We start from the raw sequence: 22,816 nt of genomic DNA, 5'->3' as shown, positions 1-22,816 counted from the left end.
GGAACCTGGTGAGCTCCAGGCCTTTTCAGCCAATGCAAACACCCCTCAACATTAATTCTAGGACCGAGACGGGAATGTGGGAAGATTTCCTGTTTTCTAGAGGAGGAAAGGAACGATGCGCTAGCCGGGCCATATCTGGAATGGTGGGTCCCCCCAGGTACCTCCTGTGAAGAGAAGCACTGGTAACTGGAAGTCATGCAGGGAGAACAGGATGTGCTGGGCACCAAAGCCAGCATGAGCCACAGGGGCAAGCGACCGGCTGCTCCTCTCCCCAGTTAAGGTCCTGCTAACAGAGCAGAGGGAGCAGCAGGCTTGGCTGGGGGTTCCCTCACAGTAGAAAGGAGACGGAAGGCCAAATGCTCTGGGGTGCAAGGGACAGAGGAGGCAGTCCTCGGGAGCGGGTAGACCTCTTGTCCCAGGAAGTGACAAGCTGTCGCTGAATGACCAGGACTGTGGATGCTGCGGACGAAACGCCTGCCAAAGGCACAGGGCAGGAGCAACCTCTGAGCGCCTTTCCAGCGAAACACCATCTGAGGGGAAGGATGTGACAAAGTATTCAAAGCACATGAAACCCACTCGCTCAACTTGGACGTGTCTGCGGCGCAGTAGGGAACGCTGTGCCAAGGGGAACGAGAGCCCAGGCAGATGGAGCAGCAGCTTGGGGGTTGGTGCCCTCTCTTCGAGATGAAAGCTGAGCCCTGTTCGTGTTGGTGTTGTTGTTTAGTATTGTTATTTAACTGCTCTTGTATTTACGCCTTCAGGACAGAGAAGAGGGCCCTGCCTCCTGGCACCACTCTGAGGTCTGGAGTCTGGCGTCATTACGGAACAGGCAGCAGAGACTGCCTGAAGGCACTAGGCCAGGGGAGAGACATGGAATCTTCTGGAAGCTCGTGGGAAGGCAAGCAACCCTACCTGCTCCCACTAAAAATACTCCTGGCCACTCCCCAGCCTGGGGTCATCTCAGGAGCACGTGCCTCTTCTGGTCACAGCAGTCACACAGCAGCCACCCTGGACACTGGGTGGCAGCCTTGCTCCAGCCGTGGCCACGTCCTGAGGATGCCACAACCCCAAGCACCAAAGGGTCTGGGGCTATCACTGAAAACTTCTCCCGAAAGAGAACATGGGCATCAACAACATCCCATGACACAGGCCTCAAATTTTCCACCCAGGCTCAGAGGCAGGGGCGAGCCACGCACCAAGACCCACACACCACACTGCCCGTTGCCTCCACCAGCTCAGGTCAGCCAGAATGGCCACGCAATGGACAGAGCAAAAGGTCAAGCATCAGATGTATTGGGGAGAGGGGAGACGGGGCACCTTCAGGAGTGCCTCCCGTGGGCAGCCACCTCGGCAGTTTGCTGGGGGTGACAAGGAGCAGGAGTTCATGGGGCTCCTCCGGCAAAGATGAGCTCCAGCGCTGCTTGGATGTCACCGCTGGTGGCCTGCAGGGCCCGCAGGCTCAGCTCGTCGTCCTGGATGCCCATGTCACGCAGCTGCTGCAGCTGAGGCTGCCACTGGCTCTGCGGAAAGACAGGACCAGGCAGACGCTGTTAGCTGGGGTCCTACAGGCTCACTCAGCTCTGCTCTCTCAAGCGGACAGAGGAAGGCTGCCTCCTACAGCACAGTCGCCCTGCGAAGTTCCACAGGACACACGGCTTCAAGAGAGACGCCCTGGGGGGCTTGAGGGCTTAGAGAACAAACAAGAAGTTTTCCTAATAAAAAAAGGAAACCGTCAACATAAAGACTGAAAGACAAGGTCGCAGGTTACTCACTGTCTAAATTTCAAAAAATTAAACTTTCTCCTGTTCATTGTATAGACGGATAGACACACAAACAGGGGGAGGGCGTACATTTTTTAAATGAGCTTTGTTTCTGAGCATGATGTAGAGTGAAAAATTTCACTTATGGGATGCCTGGGTGGCTCAGCGGTTGAGTGTCTGCCTTTGGCTCAGGGTGGGATCCTGGGATCCTGGACCGAGTCCCACATCCGGCTCCCCACAGGGAGCCTGCTTCTCCCTCTGCCTGTGTCTCTGCCTCTCTCTCTCTCTGTGTGTCTCTCATGAATAAATAAATAAATCTTTAAACAAACAAGCAAAAAAAGTCTCATTTGTATCCACTCCCATTTCCACCTCTGAGAATCTATTTTACTTTCTTCGAGAAAATATATGTTCCTATATCTACCCTTTTCTCAGAACCTTGTTCTACAGGCAGCAACCCCTCCCAACATTTTTCTAGCATAATTATGTGATCTCTCTATGCCACTAAATAAAGAGCTTAATAATTGTACAATATTCCAATTCATGGACATCCTGAAATGTACCATAACCGAGCTGTTTCCAACTTTTTGCCATCACAAACAATGTGGCAGTGACTGTCTCTGTACAATGTCGCTTTCGACACATGCGTACCTCCACCTCCAGGATAAATTCCAAGAAATGGCGCTGCAAGGAATCACACGGCTTGAGAGGCCACCCGCACTTCCTTTCCACGAAGAGCCTATTCCTGTTCTTTGCCCGTTTTTCTATGGAGCTCCTGATCGTAAATTACTAGAATTCTCCATGCTGGGGGTTTTACCCTTTGCCTGGTATGTGTTACAGATGTTCCCAGTTTGTTGCTAGCCTTCAGTGTTTGCTTGTTTTGTCTGTTGGTTGGGTTTGTTGTGCAGAAACCTTCACTTCTACAAACTCAAAATGTATTACTCTTCATGTGATGGCTCCTGGAATTTGACTCTCAGCTACAAAAGGCCTTTTCTACTATAAGGCTTTAAAGAAATTAACCCACATTTTCTTTTAGTACTTTCAGAGCTTTATTAATATCCCTACCTCATGAAGGACGAAGTGCACAAGTTAGGGAATAGTATGCTCACCCGTGGGAAGGAGAACCAAATTCAGAGAGGCGGGCACGCAAGGGTGAGGAGCTGACGGCTTTTCAGAAACCACACAACCCAACTCGGACTCACTTACAGGCCAGGTGGAGCCAGTGAAAGCTCCTGGGCTGGAGAGCAGAGTGAAGAGGCAACTAGCTGGGGAACGTGAAGGAACAACGGAGAAGACCAGCTGCCCACGGGTCCTGCTTCTCTTCCCCTCACTGTCCACCAGGGCCCATGGTTTAGAAATAGTGTTTTACAGGAGCTTAAACTCTTGTCTTTCCCACTTGAGGACTTCGTGACCCTGGACAAGTTCCAGAAACGCCACTCATCCCCAGGTTCAAGTGAGAAGCAAGGACAGCGGAGTGAAGCCGACAGCTCGTGCGCGGGGACATGCAATCAAATGTTCGTCCCTAGGGTCTTCAACTTAGGTGACCCTTCCAGGAAGCAGAGCAGTGATGGTATCACTTCCTGCTTAAAATCTTCCATGGCTCCCTGGTGATTGCAAAATCAAGTCTGGTCTCCTTACCCAAGCGTACAAGACCTTCACACTCAGGCTCCTGCTCCCCTTTCCACTGGCTCCCTCTCAGGATCTTCTCCACGAAAACACCGCCTCCTAGCTCGTAGGCTTGGGTAGGTCATACGTACTCCATGTGGATGCCTCTGCCTGAATACCATCCTCCCACCTAAATGCCCCCTTCCCGACTCGGCTAACCTCTCATCAATTCTTTGACAATCAACTCAAACACCTCTTCCTCAGGTAAGTTTTGCCCAGGCCCTCACCTCAAGCCTAGGCCAGGCTTCTCACACTGTTGCTCCCCAGTTTCAATCTGTTGGTACTCCTTCAGGACTGGGATGATGATGGCTTGTCTCTGTCCCAGGAGCTGAACCTGGGTCTGGTATATATATGTTCAACACTCAGTCCTGCTCGAGGGATGAATGACTGACTCCTTGACTAAAACTGCCCAAAGTATCCAAGCCATGCAGTCAGTGGAGTCAGGCCACAGTCACAGGGTACACGGTACAGGAGTGGAAGCCACAGGGGCAACTGCTCTTGCTGGAAACATCCTCTCCTGTCACACTGCCACACCTCAGCTTCTCCTAGAACAACGAAGGCCCTCTAGAGAACAGAAAGGAGTTGACTATCCAAAGTATCTAAGAAGTCACCAGTAACTAGGACACCGGGAGGAGGGAAAACTGACCTGAAGGCTGGGCTGCCCAGAGGCCTGCAAGGCATGCTGGAGGGCTTGGCTGAAGAGATCATTGGTGATGGGTGTCCCTGACTGGACACCAGAAGACATTGGTGAGGTCCCTGAGGAATGGCCCTAGAGACAAATAAGTGGTCAGTACCATCCTCAGAGCTACCTCAATCTTCCAGCATATACCAGCTGTTGTCACAGCACCCCATCAGGGGTCCCTAGGGTACCCAACGACTGCCTCCCAACAGAGACCTGCATAAGACAACCACACAGGGAAACCTAAAAGCTTGCTGTGGCCAGGAAAGATTCCATCCTCTTCTGCTCCAGAGAAATGGAATCAAGCCTCTGACCTAGCCTAGGACCCCAGCACTGGGAGAGATGGTCTTGGCAGCTAGAGTGACCATTACCAGGAACGCTTAAGCTGGTGACAGCTGAGCCCTGTCAGGGATGAAGAAGGGCATATTATGTGAGGGGGGCGTTCTTCTGAGCTATGAGGGGAGGAATTCTGGACTATCCTGAATCCCAGAGGCTGAACCCTAAGGGCAAGTGAAGGGGGAGGTTGACCAAGCTGCAGTGAGAACCCCACCAGGGCTCCAGGCAGACTTCAGTACAAATCAGATCTAGTATCAAGGTCAGCAAAGATAAGCCCATTGGAGCTTCTCCCCCGGGTCCCGGCCTCCACCTGCAGGGCCTCCCTCCATACCTGGGTGCCAGGAGTCGGCGTATGAGAGCTGCTCTCTGGAGTGCTGGCCAGGGCGAGGGCAGTGGCCAGCTCACTCTGGGTAATGGGCCGGGGGCCAGCAGCTCCACTGTACCCCAGGGAGGCTGGGCGCGAGCTGGGTGTGCTGCTGGAGGGCGTGGACCTAGAGCTCTGAAGAAGAGAGGCAATCAGGGAAATGGCACTGTGACATTCCCAGGGGGACTCCACCCCCACTACAGGAACTACCCGAATAGCTGCCAGGTTCAGAATGGAATAGTATGACACAGATTGGCCACCAAAGGGGTTAAGACCCCCTCCCAGCTTGGGTGTGCCAAGTCCCTGGGAGAGGCGCGTTCCTGGCACCATATCCTCTAAATGGCAAGCAGCCAGACCACTTACTGGGTGAAAGTCGTCTTCATCATCTGAGAGCCCTTCAAACAGGAAGCCACCTGGAGGAGGGAGAACAGATTTTGGGAGGAAGAACAGAAAGGCACAGGCGTAGCTCCAGAATCTCAGCTCAGATACTCTCCAAATTCACATTTTCCTTTCTCTCCTTGGAAAATTACAGGACAGATGCACTCCCTGACTCAAGCCGAGAGTTCCCAAGGAACGCCCTCAGCCAGCGCTATACATAGCTGCTGAGGAAAGCAACTCCCGGGGCCTCCGCCGCTCCCTAGGGGGCCCACATTACACCATCCTGGGGCCTACCCGGCATGTCCCGGTACGAGCCGGAGGGCACGCTTCGGGAAGAGGAGTCCGCTCCCGGCAGCGGGGTGCTGCCTGCCACCGAGTGCAGAACCAGGACGATGGCATTGACCAGGGCTGGGTGGGCAGGCACCAACCTGGGACAGAGGCGGGAGGAAACAGAAGGGTGACCAAGAAGGAACGAGCACCCTCGGCAAGCCACAAGCTCAGGGTGCCCCTCAGGCCGAATGCACTGCCCGTGCCTGCCTTTAAGTCCCTCAGCACCTCCCACCGCTTGGCTCTGTCCTCGGGCTGCTCTGCCCCCAGCACGGTGGCAAGGTCTGCAGTCCTAGTAACCACCACAGATGCTTCACCTTCCCCTCCAGCAAGGCATGACGGGACATGCACAGCCTCGGAGGCTCAGGGGTCCTTCTCCAGGCTTGATTCCATTGCAACTTTCTCCTGGGAAATCTCTGGGGGTCCCTTCTCTTCCCCAGGCTGGGGCTGTTTTCTTCACTTGCAAAACAAGGCAGATCACCTTTATGTCCCTCCTGGCTCTAAACTTTGAGGGACCAAAATGCACCTGCCTCTCTCCCCACCCTAAAATATTTCAAAGGCTCCCCCATGTCTACAGGAAGAGATCTGAACTGAGCCTGGCTGACAAAGCCACCTCCCTCAGAACCTGCTTCGTCCCCACATCTGCCCGTGTCCCTGCCTGTGGGCTCTCTTGGTCCACCAGTGGCCCCTGCTCTTTCTCACCTCCTGCCAGAAATTACAGGTGGACTGGGGGATAGTTAGGGTTGGGCAGAATCAGATACTATTGGGCTATTGCTATTGGGCTTATAAAGAGAGCTTTATCCAAGAGCAGAATCCAGGACGACAATTAGGCTTTTGGCCTGAGGAGATAGGGGACCCCATAAGTAGATGGGGATGCTTACGTATCAAGCATGCTGGGATCCGCAAAGACAGAGAAGAGGTCCTTGTCCTGGAGAACGCCTGAAGGAGAACAGGGCTCACCTCAGAGACTGGAAATCTAGCCAGATCCAGGAGGGTGAAGAGGCTTTAGGCCTCAGAATGACCACTCCACAGGGCCACAGGGCCACAGAGCAGCTCTGTGAGAGGGCAGGGAATAAGTACCCAGAAGTACAAGCCAAGTGTTCACCACCTTGTGCCCCTCTCACCACCTCCCCCCTGCACTGAGGCCACACGCCACCGACCAACACACCAGTCCCTCTTCCCCAAACTTCCGGGTTCATCCAGGTTCATCTGGGGTTCTTCCCTTTGCTGCCTCTTCCCTTCGGCGCCCGCCCGATGTGTGCAGGAAATCTTCCCTGCTGGGGGCTAACTGCTGCCCCCATCTGGCATCCTCCTGTCTCACTTAGGATGGTAGGTAGGTCATGATCTCTCAGGGGCACTGACCGCTTCTGGAGGGCTGGGTATATTGAGAAGCAGCTTGGTCCCCACCCCCGCCCCCCAACAAGGTCAGTGATTCTTGACAAGATGGGAAGGGCCTTCTCTTGCTTTCTCCTTCTCCAACAATTCCTGTTTCCTCAAGTTCAGTCCAGCACTTACCAAGAGCAATAGGGTCACTGCTGAGGCCTGGGGTGGCCACAATGATCTGATCTAGAGATTCCTTATTGCTGAGCATCTTAAAGACCTGCAGGGGAAATGAGGTGGTGGGGGTGAGGCTGAGGACTCAACTAGCCCAACCAACTCAGCAAACACCCGCGCACCTGCATACACTGCTGAAGGGCTTCCTCCCTCTACGTGCTCACACACACACCACAATGGAGCAAGCAATAGCCCCAGGAACCAGACAGACCACAGTAAACCTTCAATTTCTAATCTTCTCTCTCATCTCCAGTTCTAATGCTTCCAAAATAAAAGCTCTCTTTATAAACCCAATAGCAAATGTTCCTCTAGGTCCCCAAAGCCCTTTTCAATCTCTAATAAAATTATCATTTTGTATGCATATATATTGGGAAGTTTGCAGCTCTATTAATTTTGTTTATCAATTCTCCTACCAAGAGACATCAGCATATTTTCCCAGCGGGGAAATCCAGGTAGGAGCAGTGGACCTGCAATTCAGCAAAAGTCAAAGAATGAGGTCCTGCAGAAACAGTATGTGGATCCACTGGCTGTAACTATGTTCAGACATGAGGCCAATATCAGGAGAGGTGGTACCATTATCATTAGCGAAAATCAACAATACCTAGCTGAGAGAGCCTCTTTGGAGGATGATAGGGCTCTACTGAGACCCACAGGCATGACAAAAACTCCCTGAGGAACTCTTGGTAGCCATGGCAACGGGCCTCCAGCTTCCATTCTACACCACTCACCAGCGTTCACACCCTCTCCTGCCACCCTGGCAAGTCTCGGGCAAGGGGCCTAGGCATACACTCACCGCCTCCCTGTAGGAGGAGCTGCTGTGCAGGGCAGTGTGCAGCACCCGGAACTCCCTCAGGGCAGCCACTTTGTCCACAGGTTCTGGGGACAAGACACTTGGTTACCTACAACCCAGCCCTGTCCCTGCGGCAGATGCAGAGCATCATCATTTCAGCGTGTTCCCTCAACACCCCACTGAGAATGTGAGTGCCCGTTCTGAAAAACCCACTGGTGCTACAGATGTGCAGGCTGCGCTCTTTTAAGCATCTCCAGTACATAAAGCTAAGAAATTCCAGTTCCAGCAGAGGTGAATCTTACCACGAGAAAGAGGGCTCTGATCAATATCCTGCGGGAATTCTAGTCTGCGGAATTCTAGACTTCTTACATTTGGAAAAGGGGAGGGTATAATCAACTCACTAGAGTTTTAGACAGTGATTTAAAATAAGTACCGAAAGCCATCTGAACAATATGGAGCTATACTGACACAATATGCTAAGGGAAAGAAATAGAACACAAAGTTGTGCGTACGTTCTCTAGTAAAACTACAGAAAACGTGTCTGTGTGCACGTGGCCCAAGGCTGGAAGGGAACAAAGGGAAGACGAAAAATTCGGGAGGGTGGCAGGATCAAGGCTGATTGTTTCCCTTTTGATATTTTCTTTCAGGCTGTAATATTATTTTGAATTTTAAAAAAATACGTAAGAAGGGCAGAAAAAACACACTGTACCCCTAGGGTTCTTAACAACCTTATACCACGTGCCTGAAAGCAAGTGTTTCACTGAGACTTGAAGCTCCCTTCTGATCTTTGGACACTATGATTCATTCACATATATGGGAAACTTTAGCAGTTATCTTACTTCTACTTGGTTACTTTACTATTTAGGACATCAGCCCATTTCATAGGCGAAGAAATTTGGGTAAAAGGAGAGGGAGTAGGTAGGAAGCTCAGGCTGGATCACACTTTTAAGTGTGGTTTTCCTCCCCTAGGACAGCTACTTGGGATTATACACACTGTGTACTGCCCAAGTCCAGGCAACAGTCCCAAAGCAAGGTGAGAATGGCACCCCAGGGCCTGGGGTGGCAACCATGTCCTTACCTATACTTCTAATCAGGACAATGGTATCTTCCAAAAAATATTCATCTTAAGTGAATTCCCAATTTATTCATTCAACAAACACGTGCTAAGTAATTTATCCCATGCCTGGTTTTGGGAGAGGCACAGGAAGGCAAAAAATAGAGTCCCTGCCACAACAAGGAACTCCTGGGACAGGAGTCAAAGCCAGACTAGATCAAATCCACAAACACACAATGACAAAACAGCATGCTGAGGACCCCAGAAGAGATGTGGACCCCAGTTAGGGCACTAGGAGCGGGGGGCAGACAGCCATCATGGAGAGGGCAAGCCAGGACAGAGGCGTTGTCTCCCAAGGGAGACCATCTGAGAGGGTATTTAAGGCAAAGCAGACGTTTACTAGTAGGATAAAGTCCTAGGCTTAAGTGGGAACATGTGCAAAGTCATGGGGGAATAAAACAATGAAGTGCTTTGATAGAACAGCAAACTGGTTATTGTGGCCGGAGCTCAGGATCCACATCGCCGCTGGCTAAGTGAGATCCTGAAAAGATTTGTACCTGCCACAGGGATCCAGGTGGGAAGAGAGGGACTGACAGGTTCTCCTCCTACAGGTGCTAATCTAGTGGGAGATCAAGAAATGTGCTTCCTCTAAGAGCACTCAAGGATAAAATATCCAAAATACCATCATGATACATTTCTTTTCAGATCTGAGTTTATTTTCACCCCCAATAAAACGTGCCTTTGTTTCAAAAATAAATCTCCAGGCCAAATGGAGGAGGAAAAGGGACTCTTTATAGCTTAAGCCAGGAGTCAGCTAAGAGTTATGGTTGTCACTACATCTCTGAGCTAATCTCAGTCTCACTCTTTGGAAGTGGGAGGCAGCCGGCCCAGTGGAAAGAACGTGGGCTCCAGAGCCAGGAAAACTTGATTCATATCCCAGCTCTTGCATTCACTTTCTAGGTAGGTGACCTTGAATAAATACCTTTTCTAACTCCTTTTCTTCATCTATAAAATGCTAATGCTGTCATCTGGCCTGCAGGTCTAATGATTAAATGGGATATCGAAGAGAAACAATCTGGCTTGAAGGAGCAACAAATGTTACTTTCCTTCTGGCGTGCCCTCCAGCCAAAGACCAGAGGGGCACACTGCAGTGGATCAAAGTGGGTTTACTGCTCTGTAGAGAGGATGCATGCCATGGAAAGTGTGGGCATCCCAAGAAGATGCTGTTAGAGAAGACTTATGGGATTTGGCCTTTGGCTGTGATCGGGGAGGGGGAGTTTAAAGAAGCAGGGTTTTGCTCTAGGTTGAATGCTGTCAGGGAGTGGAAGTGACTTTATGACGGGATATCTTAATAACTGTTACCTAGAAGGAAGGAAATCTAGAGCAAAGCCAAAGCTGTAACTGGTAAAGATGGAGCAGTCACTCATAATAGCCGAGGACAGGGATATTTGGTCATTTTTGTGATTTGGACAATGTCTAGGATTTTGTCTCTGTTCAGAAATGAGAGGGATCTTATTTTTGTCTTGATCCATTACTGCCTCAGAGCATGCGGCCTTATAGATGTTGGTGATCTGTCAAACTTCATGTTTCAAGGCTTACCTGAGGGCCAGGCCAACCCGTTGAATGTTAGAGACTGCCTTTCTTTTTTTCTCACTTCCCATTAGTGGACAAAAAAAGATCTTTTTTGTCCTAATGTTTAGAATAGAAAAGAGGGGAAATTTCAAGCTGATAACCAATCACAGCAATCATGAACGTACCTAAATATAACAAACTGCCAGTTTCACAAAGCTTATCTGTTTTATACAGCTTAGCTTTATCCTTGGGGAAACTTTTTAAACACAGATGTAAAACTTACATTATGAATTCCAAGCCGCACCTTTTATAAATAAATAAAAAGGCATTTGTTTTATAAGGTTTTGGAAGTTTTCTCCCAGAGCTACTTTAATATTGTTCAGATATTTGCAAGCTTCAGGAAAATACATTACCAGTATAGCAGGGATGACCTAACTGAACAAATCACCGCCTAGGGCCATTTCTGGGAAGATTTGCTAACAAGAGGACAAACTACATCATTACAGGAACACCACGAGTTTTCAGTTTTTTTCTAATGAGAACAATAACAACAAAAAGATACAAAGTTCACTGAGAAATCAACTGTTAATCTAAGGAAGTTTAAATAGACACTCACTCCCTACCCCACTAGGAAACAGTGGGTAATGAACTTAAAAAGTAGAGGGATCCCTGGGTGGCGCAGTGGTTTGGCGCTTGCCTTTGGCCCAGGGTGCGATCCTGGAGACCCGGGATCGAATCCCACATCAGGCTCCCGGTGCATGGAGCCTGTTTCTCCCTCTGCCTATGTCTCTGCCTCTCTCTCTGTCTCTCTGTGACTATCATAAATAAATAAAAATTAAAAAAAAAAAAAAAGTAGAGTAACAGGGCAGCCTGGGTGGCTCAGCGGTTTAGTGCCGCCTTCAGCCCAGGGCCTGATCCTGGGGTCCTGGGATCGAGTCCCACATCGGGCTCCCTGCATGAAGCCTGCTTCTCCCTCTGCCTGTGTCTCTGCCTCTCTCTCTCTCTCATGAATAAAAAAAATATATATTAAAAAAAAAAAAAAGTAGAGGAACAAACCCCCTTCCTTTAGCGGTGTTGATAGCAAGTAGATCAAAATCGCACTCTATTGCCAACGGAAGATTAATTCAGTAAGTAATACAGATATCCTCCATCACCATCTCACTTTTTGTTCTACCCAGGCCATGCCTCCAGAACACACAGACCCTTTTCTTGCAGATATTACAGAAACTCTGTCTATCTCAGGGCCCTCCTCACTCACCTGGTTTCTGATCAGGCTCGGGCCAGGACTTCCGCAGAACATGGACTGTGGACCCAGGTTGAATGCCGTAGAAGTCAAGGGTCTGGTCATCTTTAAGCTTCCGGCCACAGTATATCAAATCTAAAAAGAAAACGGTCCACTTATATTTTGCTTCTCAAAACAATGTGGATGGCTTCTGCCTCATAAGAAACTTATCTCAATGGGAGAGATAGCCGGAGTGCTTTAAAAAGTACTCTTATTTAACAGATACGTTTCAATAAAAATCATTAGCGAAAAAAATCATTAGCATGTACAAAGTTATAAAATACACAGTCTGTGCAAGGGAAACCTCTAGAGCTTAATATCCGGGAGACTGATCAATTTAAATAAATGAGAAAGGGCAGCCCGGGTGGCTCAGTGGTTTAGCGCCGCCTTCAGCCCAGGGCCTGATCCTGGAGACCCGGGATCGAGTCCCACGTTGGGCTCCTTGCGTGGAGCCTGCTTCTCCCTCTGCCTGTGTCTCTGCCTCTCTCTCTGTGTCTCTCATGAATAAATAATCTAATAAATAAATAAATAAGAAAACGCAACAACAAAAAAAGGATGAGCCAACTGGATGCCTCAGCTATCATAAATTATGTTTATCATTTAATTCTTTCTTCCTCCACCTAGAATACCCTTGCCAAAAAAAAAAAAAAATACCCTTGCCATCCTCTTTTCCCTTTTTACTGCCTTCTCTCTAACCAATCAAGCAAACAAAAATCCTTCCAATCATCCCTCAAAACCCATCTCGAATACTACATACTGGGGGCCTCCCCCAAAGATGAGCTCCTCCTTCCCTAGCCCACCCTAAATTCCTGCTCTTTCATGTCATTGTTAAGGAACTCCGTGATAAAGAAGCTCCGTATGATGCACAACTGAAACTGCAACCCGCAGTTTTATTACTTGGCTTATGTTCCTCTTCACCCAACGACACTCACTTCCCTGGACACGGTTAACACGGTGGAGGCAACAGACCCCAAAATCATAGTCTACCCTTGTAATTCCAGAAGTGTCCTCCCCAGAAAGAGGTCAGAACAGCATCCCATCCCCAGTCCATAGCAACTCACCAATCAGCTCAGGGTCTGGAACAGACTCCTGGAGTTTGCCAGCAATAAGCTGCTTCAGAAATGAAATACTGTAGCCCCCCAGTGAGTATTCACCCAACTCTGACTCTGGCAACTGGAGAATGGACTTTGGGGCAAGTGGCTGGTCAGCCAGCTTCACCGCCAGGTGCCAATCTGAGAGAGACATCCTCTCTCTTTCGCGCTCTCTCTTTCTCCCTGTAAAGGAACAAAGCCTGAGTGGTTAAAGGGTAGACCACCACCCTACCCCTCCCTACCTCACCCCCACCCCCATGCCCACCCCCACCTAGGGGTTGAATGAACGCAAATTCAGTGTGACACTGTTGGAGAAAAACACAGGACGCAACCTCAGGCCAGAACCAGAATCTGTGGAGTCCTCCCTCTCCTTACTCATACTATGAGAAACAGCACAAGACTTCAGTTTTCTAGGCCTCAGTTCCTTCGATCTTTAAAGTGGACATAAAAACCTCATCTCACCTAATAGGAAATGTGAGGTTCAAACGAGATCATCCAACCCTCTCCCTATGTATGCTCCTTATTGCCAATTTTCTTCATCAATTCTTTCTTACATGATTTTTTTAAAAAAATTTTATTGGAGTTCAATTTGCCAACATGTAGCATAACACCCAGTGCTCATCCCACCAAGTGCCCCCTTCAGGGCCCATCACCCAATCTCCCCAACCTTCCTGCCCACCTCCCCTTCCACTACCCCTTCTTCATTTCCCAGAGTCAGGTGTCTCTTTCTTACATGATTTTTTTTTTTTTATTGGAGTTCAATTTGCTTCTTCCTCAATCCTGTATAACAAGTTCCCTGCCTCTTGCCTCTCTCCCTGTCCAATATCCACACTGCCCCGCAACCCATCACTTTAGTGTTTTCTACTCAAGCTCAAGCGTTTGCATTCCTTTCAAGCGTACAATACAGCAACTCACCAATTTACAGCACTCCCTGCTCATCCTGTAAGTGTCCTCTCAAGCCCCATCATCTACTTCTCCCATCCTCCACCCCCTATCGCCCCCCCCGCCCCCCCCTCCCCACCGAGCTCCCTCCTGGAACCATTTGTTAGCTCTGCCGACTCCTACCTGGATCACCTTCAAATACAACCTCCTCCGTCCCGTCTCCCTTCCCTCTGACGTTCCCACACCCCCCTTTGTAAGCAAACGCTTGCAAATACTTATTTAATGCCCAACCCCCCACCCCATTCCCATTCTTGGGAGGCCCTGCCGTGAAAGCAAAGAATAGAATTTCTGCCTCTTCGTCCCAGTGTTTGGCCGATGTGTCCAGAAAAATGAATCAGAGACTCCTGCGGGTGGGAGACCCTCCTAGGGCAGGGCAGGCCGTGGTCAGAATCATGACCCCGTATCTCACTTGCTCCTCCCGGCTGCTCCCTGAAGGGCCTTATCACGGACAGTACAGACCAGGGCACCGAAACTCAGCAAGGAGAAGCCCCTGGCCCAAGGTTACAGCCAGCCAGCGGCGGGGCAGGGACGCTGTGTCGCAGGCGACGACCCCGCCGCCCCCACGGGGGCTGCTAACTAGTGGACGCTCGTCGGGCCCGCGCGGCCCGGGGCCCCCAGCGCCCTCACCCGTCCCGCGGAAGGAACCCGGCCGCAGAGCCGCCGGTGTAAACACGCTCCGGGCCACTCGCCGGAAACCGGAAGTCCCGCGCTGCATTCTGGGAGTTGCAGTCTTTCTGCGGCGGCCCCACCCCTCCCGAGGCACCGGCCGCCTACTCGGCTTCCGGTCAACCCACGCAGGGGGCGTGGCCTCCGGGCCGCTTGAAATTTCCCGCGCGGAGACTCCACCGCTGGGCCCCCCCGGGAGTCCCGAGAAACTGCATATTTTGGTTGCACTGTAAGAATTGCATTGTAAAAAAAAAAAAAAAAAAAAAGAATTGCATAGTGTTTGCACGGAAGTTAGGATGAGCGCCCAAATGTGGAAGAAGGGGCAGCCCGGGTGGCCCAGCGGTTTAGCGCCGCCTTCAGCCCAAGGCCTGGTCCTGGAGACCTGGGATCGAGTCCCGCGTCGGGCTCCCTGCGTGGAGCCGGCTTCTCCCTCTGCCTGTGTCTCTGCCTCTCTCTCTGTCATAAATAAGTAAGTAAATAAATAAATAGATAGATAGGTAGATAAATATAAATATAAATAGTAGATACGTAGATAAATAGGTAGATAGATAGGTATATAAATATAAAAATAAATATAAATATAAAAATAAATAGATAGGTAGATAAATATAAATATAAATAAATAAGTATAAATAAATAATAAATTAATTAAAAATTAAAAATAATAAATATAAATAAATAAATAAAAATGATAATAAATATAAATAAATGAATAATAAATAGGTAATAAGTAAGTAAAATAAATAAAGAATACATAAATATAAATAAGAATAAATAAATAAAAATAAATAATAAATAAATAGTAAATAAACTGAAGAAGATATCAAGCCTTTAAGAGTAAGAAATGATGAAAAAAGAACAGGCATATTTGAGACGAACCAAAAATAACTTTTAGAAATAGGTATCGTAAAAAAAAAAAAGAAAAGAAAAGAAATAGGTATCGTCACTGAAATTAAGAATTGCACAAACGTAGGTCCTTGTCAAGAATGTGTATTATGAATATCTTCCCAGTGGTTGGCTTGCTCTTTCACACTCTTAATGGTGTTTTATTTTTTGTTTTTTTAGATTTTACTTATTTATTCATGAGAGACACAGAGAGAGAGAGGCAGAGACACAGGTAGAGGCAAAAGCAGGCTTCTTGACCCCAGGATCATGCCCTGGGCCAAAGGCAGACGCTCACCTGCTGAGCCACCCAGGTGTCCCAAGCTTTTTCAACTTGAGGCTGAGTCCTTTTAACATACAGTCCTGGAAGTTTTTGATGGTTTCCACACTATGTCATGACAAGAGTTCTAGACTCATCTTGTACAATTCCTGCCCCAAACCCAAGAATGAACCATTCCTTCAAGAAGCTCAAATGGTTGTTAGTTGGAAATTGTATTGCAAGATCCCAATCAGCACCTAGAGATGCTTAGTGCTACTAGATTGCTCATTATTTCTAAGGTGCTTTGGTGGTCAGAGCTAGAAAGAGATCTAGATCTTTATAGAGATAAAAAGTTTATATGGTTCCTTCAAATTCAAGGCTGCAGGGGGGTTTTCGTAATCTCTCCTATGTTGCATGTTTATTTCCTGTCTTCCACACTGAGATTCTTAGTTCTCAAGAACATAGGGGTATCTCTTTTCCTCCCCAGCTGCTTGAAGCTCAGCCACCATCATGAATGACACAGTAACTATCCAGACCAGGAAGTTCATGACCAACCAACTACTTCAGCGGAAACAGATGCTCATTGATGTTCCTCACCCCGGGAAGGCAACAGTACCTAAGACAGAAATTCGGGGAAAACTAGCCAAAATATACAAGACCACACCAGATGTCATATTTGTATTTGGATTCAGAACCCATTCTGGTGGTGGCAAGACAACTGGCTTTGGCATGATTTATGATTCCTTGGATTATGCAAAGAAAAATGAACCCAAACATAGACTTGCAAGACATGGCCTGTATGAGAAGAAAAAGACATCAAGAAAACAGTGCAAAGAATGCAGAAACAAAATGAAGAAAGTCAGGGGACTGCAAAAGCCAGTGTTGGTGCTGGCAAAAAGTGAGCTGGAGATTGGACAACAGAAGGAGTAAAGATTCTGCAGTGGCTTTATCTGTGGTGATTCTGAAGATTTTTCATGAGAGGATTAATAAACTAAGAATGTTAAAAAAAAAAAACAGAACATAGGGGTAAGCCATAATTACTCATTTACTTTTTTGTATTTTTTTAAAAGATTTTATTTATTTATTCATAGAGACACAGAGAGAGAGAGACACAGGCAGAGGGAGAAGCAGGCTCCATGCAGAGAGCCTGATGTGGGACTCGATCCAGGGTGTCCAGGATCACGCCCTAGGCTGCAGGCGGCGCTAAACTGTTGCACCACCCGGGCTGCCCTACTCATTTACTTTAGCCCACATTATATAAATAACACTCTCCAAAATAAGAGTACAATCATCACCAATATAATTGTTAAGAAAGGTGTAAGGAGTGTCTGGCTGACTCAGTTGAAGAGCATGTGACTCTTGATCTCCAAGTCTTGAGTTCGATCCCCACATTGGGTGTAGAGATTGCTTAAATAAATGAATAACTTTTGAAATTAGGGACGCCTGGGTGGCTCAGCAGTTGAGGGCGTGATCCTCAGGTCCCAGGATCGAGTGCCACATCGGGCTCCCTGCAGGGAGCCTGCTTCTCCCTCTGCCTGTGTCTCTGCCTCTCTCTTTCTGTGTCTCTCATGAATAAATAAATAAAATATTTTTTAAAAATAAAAATAATTAAAAAATTTAAAAAAATTTTTAAAATTAAAGAGGAGAAAAGTTAAAAATTTTCTTTTGCATATACTTTTCACTCTACCCCTTCCACTCCTCTCTACTTCAACAGACATATTATGTATTATCTGAATCTATACTATTAAATACCTTCTTCCTTTTAATACTTTTTAAAAATATGTTTTATTTATTTATTTGACAGAGAGAGCACAAGCAAGGGGAGCAGGATAAAGAGAAGCAGACTCCCTGCTTAGCAGGGAGCCTGATGTGGAGCTCAATCCCAGGACCCCAAGCTGAAGGCAGACATTCAACCAACTGAGCCACCGAGGCATCCCTCTTTTAACACTTTTAGTTCTCCAAGGAATTCTGTGTTTAATGTTCACAACTAGTGGTTTTGTTTTTGTTTTTTGTTTTTTGTTTTACCATTGAAACTCACTCCCTACTAGATTTCCCAGGAAGGGTTACAATATTCTTGGAGCTTTTTCATAGCAATAGCCTTTACATGTAAAAATCAGTTGTCTAAACATAAAATTTTGGGCTCACATTTTCTTTCCTCAAGATATTTCATTTTCTTATGATGAAAACCTAATTTTCTTTCCCTTGCAATTTGTTTGCCCTTTTTACTTGCTCCTAGTTTCATCAAATATTTTTCTTTCTTGGGGCATCCAGCTGGTTCAGTCAGTTAAGCCTGACTTGATTTCAGCTCAGGTCATCATCTCAGGGCTGTGAGAGCCTCACGTTGGGCTCTGCACTGAATGTGGAAACTGCTGAAGATTTTTTTCTCTCTTCTTCTCCCTCTGCTCCTTTTTCCCCAACTCACATGCACTCATGCGCTCTCTCTCTAATAAAAATAAAATTTTTGGATGACTGGTAGCTCAGCAGTTGAGTGTCTGCCTTTGGCTCAGGGTGAGATCCTGGAGTCCTGGGATCGAGTCCCACATCGGGCTCCTTGTGAGGAGTCTGCTTCTCCCTCTGCCTGTGTGTGTCTTTCTCTTTCTGTGCCTCTCATGAATAAATAAATAAAATCTTTAAAAAAATAAAATAAAAATTTAAATTCTCAAAAATAATTTTCTTTTTCTATAAGTTCTGGTAATTTTGCCAGACTATGCCTTGGTGTCACTTGTTCTAGGTCAGTCATCTCAGGCAAATGGTTAGATCTTTCAAAACGTAACATCAATTTTTTAAAAATTTCATGACAACTTTTTTGAATTATAAGTCTTAGAATTGTATGTTTTCTCTTGCTCTGATTTGCTTCTTAAGAAGACTCTTGTTATTCATATGTTGGATCTTTGTTGTCTCTTCAATATTTTTTGCTTTTTCTCCAATCCTTTTATATCTTCCTTTTTTATTTTTTAGATGTTCCTTCTTTCCTCCTTATATTTCTCTTTTAGCGTTACCTGCCGTATTTATTCCTCATGTTCCTTTTGTTTTAGGCTTTATTTTGTATTTTTCTTCTTTTATTTGTATATTCTTTTCTGAGCTCTTCCACTTCATTTCTGAGCTTTCCTAGTCCTGATTGATGTTATGCTTTCATATCACATACCATTTCCTTAAGGTCTTTTAGTTCATTTGGGGCACCAGAGTCGGTTGGGTGACCAACTCAATTTCAGTTCAGGTCTTAATCACAGGGTTGTGAGTTCAAGTCCCATACTGGGCTCTACGCTGGGCATGGAGCATACATTTTTTTTAAAGATTTTTATTTATTTATTCATAGAGACACACACACACACACACAGAGGCAGAGACACAGGCAGAGGGAGAAACAGGCTTCATGCAGGAGCCTGACGTGGACTCGATCCCAGGTCTCCAGGATAACATCCTGGGCCGCAGGCAGTGCTAAACTGCTGCACCACTGGAGCTGCCCGAGCATACGTTAAAAAAAAGGAAAGATCGTCTCGTTCATTTTGAAATAAGTGATTGTCATTTATGTCTGTCTCTTGCTCATATCCTATTGGTATGCTTTCACTGCTAATAAGAATGTAATTCTGCTCCTTATTCCCTTTTTCTTACAATAATCTTGTATGAGATTTGACTTTCTTCCCTGTTGTTTATTATGAATAGCTATGAATGCTTATGTTAAAAAACAAGAAAGTTCTCAAATCAGCAACCTACCTTACATCTTAAGGAACTAGAAAAAGAACAAACTAAACCCAAAGCTAGCAGAAGAAAGGACATAATAAAGACTAGAGCAGAGAGAAATGAAATACAGAAGAGAAATACCAATGAAACCAGAAGTTAGTTGTTTGAAAAAAAACACAAAATTGACAAACTTTAGCTAGATGGACTGAAAAAAAAGAGAAGACAAGTCATTCAAATCAGAAATGAAAGTGGAGAGGTGCCTCAGTCGGTTAAATATCTGCCTTCGGCTTGGGTTGTGATCCCAAGGTCCTGGGATCAAGCCCTGTGTCAGGCCCCTTGCTCGACAGAGTCAGCTTGTCCCTCTTCCCATGTGTGTGCTCTCTCTGTGTCAAATAAGTAAATCTTTTGAAAAATGGAAGTGGGGACATTACCACCGATTCTACAGAAATAAAAAGACTGCAAGAGAGTACTGGAACAATTGTATGCTAACAAATTGGGTAACATTGATGAAATGGACAAATTTGGGGCACCTGGGTGGCTCAGTCAGTTAGGCATCTACCTTCAGCTCAGGTCATGAGTCCAGGGTCCTGGGGTAGAGTCCCACATTGGGCTCCCTGCTCAGTGCAGGATCTGCTTCTCCTTCTCTCTCTACTGACCCCCTGCTTGTGCTCTCTCACTCCTTCTGTCAAATGAATAAATAAAATCTTTTTTTAAATGGACAAATTTCTAGAAACACAAACCCACCAAGACTAAATCATGAAGAAATAGAAGATCCGAATAGAACTATAACTAGTAAGGAGACTGAATCAGTAATAAAAAAATTTCCCAACATCTGACAACTAGAGGGTGCTGAGAAGTTTTGAGTAACACTTTGCTTAAAACACAAACAATCCAACAAAGAAAAGCCCTGGACCTAACGGCTTTATTGGTGAATTCTACCAAACATTTAAAGAATACCAATCTTTCTCAAACTTTTGCAAAAAACTGAAAAGGAGGGAACACTTCCCCACTCAGTTTACAAAGGCATTACCCTGTTATCAAAACCAGACAGCAGGGATCCCTGGGTGGCTCAGCCGTTGAGCGTCTGCCTTTGGCCCAGGGCGTGATCCTGGAGTCCCGGGATCAAGTCCCACATCGGGCTCCCTGCATGGAGCCTGTTTCTCCCTCTGCCTATGTCTCTGCCTCTCTGTGTCTCTCTTGAATAAATAAGTCTTTAAATCTAGAAAGAAAGAAAGAAAGAAAGAAAGAAAGAAAGAAAGAAAGAAAGAAAGAAAGAAAGAAAGAGAGGGATTCCTGGGTGGCGCAGCGGTTTGGCGCCTGCCTTTGGCCCAGGGCACGATCCTGGAGACCCGAGATCGAGTCCCACGTCGGGCTCCCGGTGCATGGAGCCTGCTTCTCCCTCTGCCTGTGTCTCTGGCTCTGTCTCTCCTTCTATCTCTCAAGAATAAATAAATAAAATCTTTAAAAAAAAGAAAGAAAGAAAAGAAAAGACCACAAGAAAACTACACACCCAAATGTCTATAAGCATCCACGCAAAAATCCTCCACAAAATACTAGCAAACAATTCAGTGGCCTATGCAAAGGATTATACACCATGACCGCATGGGATTTATTCCCAGAATGCAAAGATAGTTCAACATACAAAAATGTATTAATGTAATTTACAGCACATCCACAAAAGGAGGGGAAGGAACCACAGGAGCACTTCAATATAAAAAAGGCACTGACAAAACTAATCTAATTTACTAACTGACACCCATTTAAGTTAAAGACACTTAACAAACTAACAATACAAGGAAACTACCTCAACAAAATAAAAGGGGCCTTCTTAATTACATCCCCCTCCAGTCACATGGCAATGAGTTTGGATTTTCTGAGCATACACCAGCTGGCTGGGGGGAGGCAGCCCAGAGGCTGCTGGTTGGGGAAGGGAGGAGAAGGGAGAGGGGAGGGAGTAGGGCCAAGATGGGAATTCTGTGTTCTCACAGCAGAGCGATGATGGGGTGCTGACCCCTGCCCTCTGCCCTCTCCTGAAGGGACCCTCTGCCAGCCTCCTGACCGAAAACCATCTTTGTCCTGCTTATAGGCTCAGAGGATGCGGTGTTCACTCAAGCCAGCCTGTCCTCTGAGAAACACCACTTTCAGGGTCCAACCCACTGAGCCGGCTGTTAGCGAGTCTGGCACTAGACTTGTCTGCTAGTTTGTTAAGACTCCCCGGCTTGGGGTGGCCTGGGTGGTTGAGCTCAGTGGTTGAGGGTCTGCCTTAGTCTCAGGTGTGATCCTGGGGTCCTGGGATGGGAATCATCCCCGCATCCAGCTTCCTGCAGGGAGCCTGCTTCTCCCTCTGCCTATGTCTCTGCCTCTCTCTGTGTGTCTAGCATGAATGAATGAATAAATGAATGAATGAATGAAATCTCTCTAAAAAAAAAAAAAAAAAGAGACTCCCCGACTTCTAGGCGACCCCTTTCATGGGGTGGGGGGGTGGGGGGTGGACCTGAGGCTCAGAGAGGGGACAGGGCTTGCCATCATGCACAGAAGCCCGCAAGTCTGTCGCCTCCAGGCCTGGCTGGGTTCTTCCCTTGGCGCTGGGGCTCCGGGTCGTCGGGGGTCACCGCCTCCACTGGCTCGGCCCGGCCCCGCTGCTGCTGCTCTGCACGGCCGCCCCCCGAGGCCCCCGAAGAGCGGACCCCGGGTCCCCGCGGGAGCGCGTGGGTCGGGGCGCGAGTGTGCGCGCTGGCAGGCGGGGCGGGCCCGGAGCCCCCCTCTCGGCCGGGCCGGGGTGTTGCTCGTCCCCGCGCACGAGCTGCGGCTTCACTCCTCACTTGCACCTGGGGATGAGTGGCGTTTCTGGAACTTGACCGGGGTCACGAAGCCATCAGGTGGGAAAGACCGAGTTCAAGCTCCTGCAAGCGCGGTCTCTAAACCATGGGCGCCGGTGGACAGTGAGCGGGGAGGAGCAGGACGCCTGGGAGGCTGTCTTTTTTTTTTTTTTTTTTTTTTTTTAAGATTTATTTATTATATATAGAGAGAGGCAGAGGGAGAAGCAGGCTCCCTGCAGGGGGCCCGACGCGGGACTTGATCCCGTGACCCCGGGGTCACGCCCTGGGCCAAAGGCGGCGCTAACCCGCTGAGCCCAGCAGGGATCCCTGCGGCTGGTCTTTAACGTTGCTCTTCGTTCCCAGCTAGAGGCCTCCTCACTCTGCTCCCGGCTCGGCTCGGGAGCTTCCGCAGGCTCCACCTGGCCTGTAAATGAGCCCGAGCTGGTTTGCGAGGTCAGCTCCGCACCCCTGCGCGCCCGCCTCTGCATTTGGTTGTCACCCCGGCCTTCTCCTTCCCACGGGCGAGGCCCTGCTCTGGAAGGAAGCCCTGCCCCGGCCTTCAGCCACTGGTGGAAAGGCCAAGAGAACTTCCCAGGTTCAGCTGCTGTTCTCTAAATGGTCAGGCTTCTCAGCGGATGTCTGTTGACTCTTTCTACGAATTCCTATTCTCAGATCTGTTAGATGCCTCCTTCCTCCCTTCTGCTTCTTTCTGCACAGA

General features: G+C 47.8%; 1 protein-coding gene and 1 pseudogene across 2 annotated transcripts; one reads left to right on the top strand and one right to left on the bottom strand.

The window, feature by feature from the left end:
* Positions 1-1,277: 1,277 nt before the first annotated feature.
* UBL7 (ubiquitin like 7) lies at positions 1,278-14,504 on the bottom strand. 2 transcript variants are annotated; one of them, XM_041745505.1, is made up of 11 exons: positions 14,419-14,504; positions 12,820-13,032; positions 11,735-11,854; positions 7,854-7,936; positions 7,022-7,106; positions 6,388-6,445; positions 5,474-5,607; positions 5,165-5,214; positions 4,769-4,936; positions 4,069-4,191; positions 1,278-1,520 (listed from the first exon to the last, which is right to left on the bottom strand). In XM_041745505.1, the coding sequence occupies exons 2-11, from the start codon at positions 13,001-13,003 to the stop codon at positions 1,383-1,385; spliced, it is 1,143 nt and encodes a 380-aa protein (XP_041601439.1). In that variant the 5' UTR covers positions 13,004-13,032; positions 14,419-14,504; the 3' UTR covers positions 1,278-1,382. The 2 variants fall into 2 exon arrangements, with proteins under 2 accessions (XP_041601439.1, XP_041601437.1); XM_041745503.1 differs by lacking the exon at positions 14,419-14,504 and adding an exon at positions 14,201-14,412.
* Positions 14,505-16,108: 1,604 nt separating this feature from the next.
* On the top strand, positions 16,109-16,500 carry LOC121485152 (annotated as a pseudogene).
* Positions 16,501-22,816: the final 6,316 nt, after the last annotated feature.

The sequence above is a fragment of the Vulpes lagopus genome, chromosome 2, assembly GCF_018345385.1.
Source record: "Vulpes lagopus strain Blue_001 chromosome 2, ASM1834538v1, whole genome shotgun sequence".
In the NCBI taxonomy this organism is placed as follows: Eukaryota; Metazoa; Chordata; class Mammalia; order Carnivora; family Canidae; genus Vulpes; species Vulpes lagopus.
The sequence above is the reverse complement of the archived record's forward strand: the minus strand, read 5'-3'. Positions and strand labels throughout refer to the sequence as shown.

Excerpts from the sequence above, each read along its gene's own strand:
- UBL7 (XM_041745505.1), bottom strand. The coding sequence starts at position 13,003 with ATGTCTCTCTCAGATTGGCACCTGGCGGTGAAGCTGGCTGACCAGCCA. Across the intron at positions 7,937-11,734 it reads CGAGCCTGATCAGAAACCAG|AACCTGTGGACAAAGTGGCT; the intron begins GTGAGTGAGGAG and ends TCTTGTCCCCAG. Across the intron at positions 6,446-7,021 it reads CAGTGACCCTATTGCTCTTG|GCGTTCTCCAGGACAAGGAC; the intron begins GTAAGTGCTGGA and ends GTTCTCCTTCAG.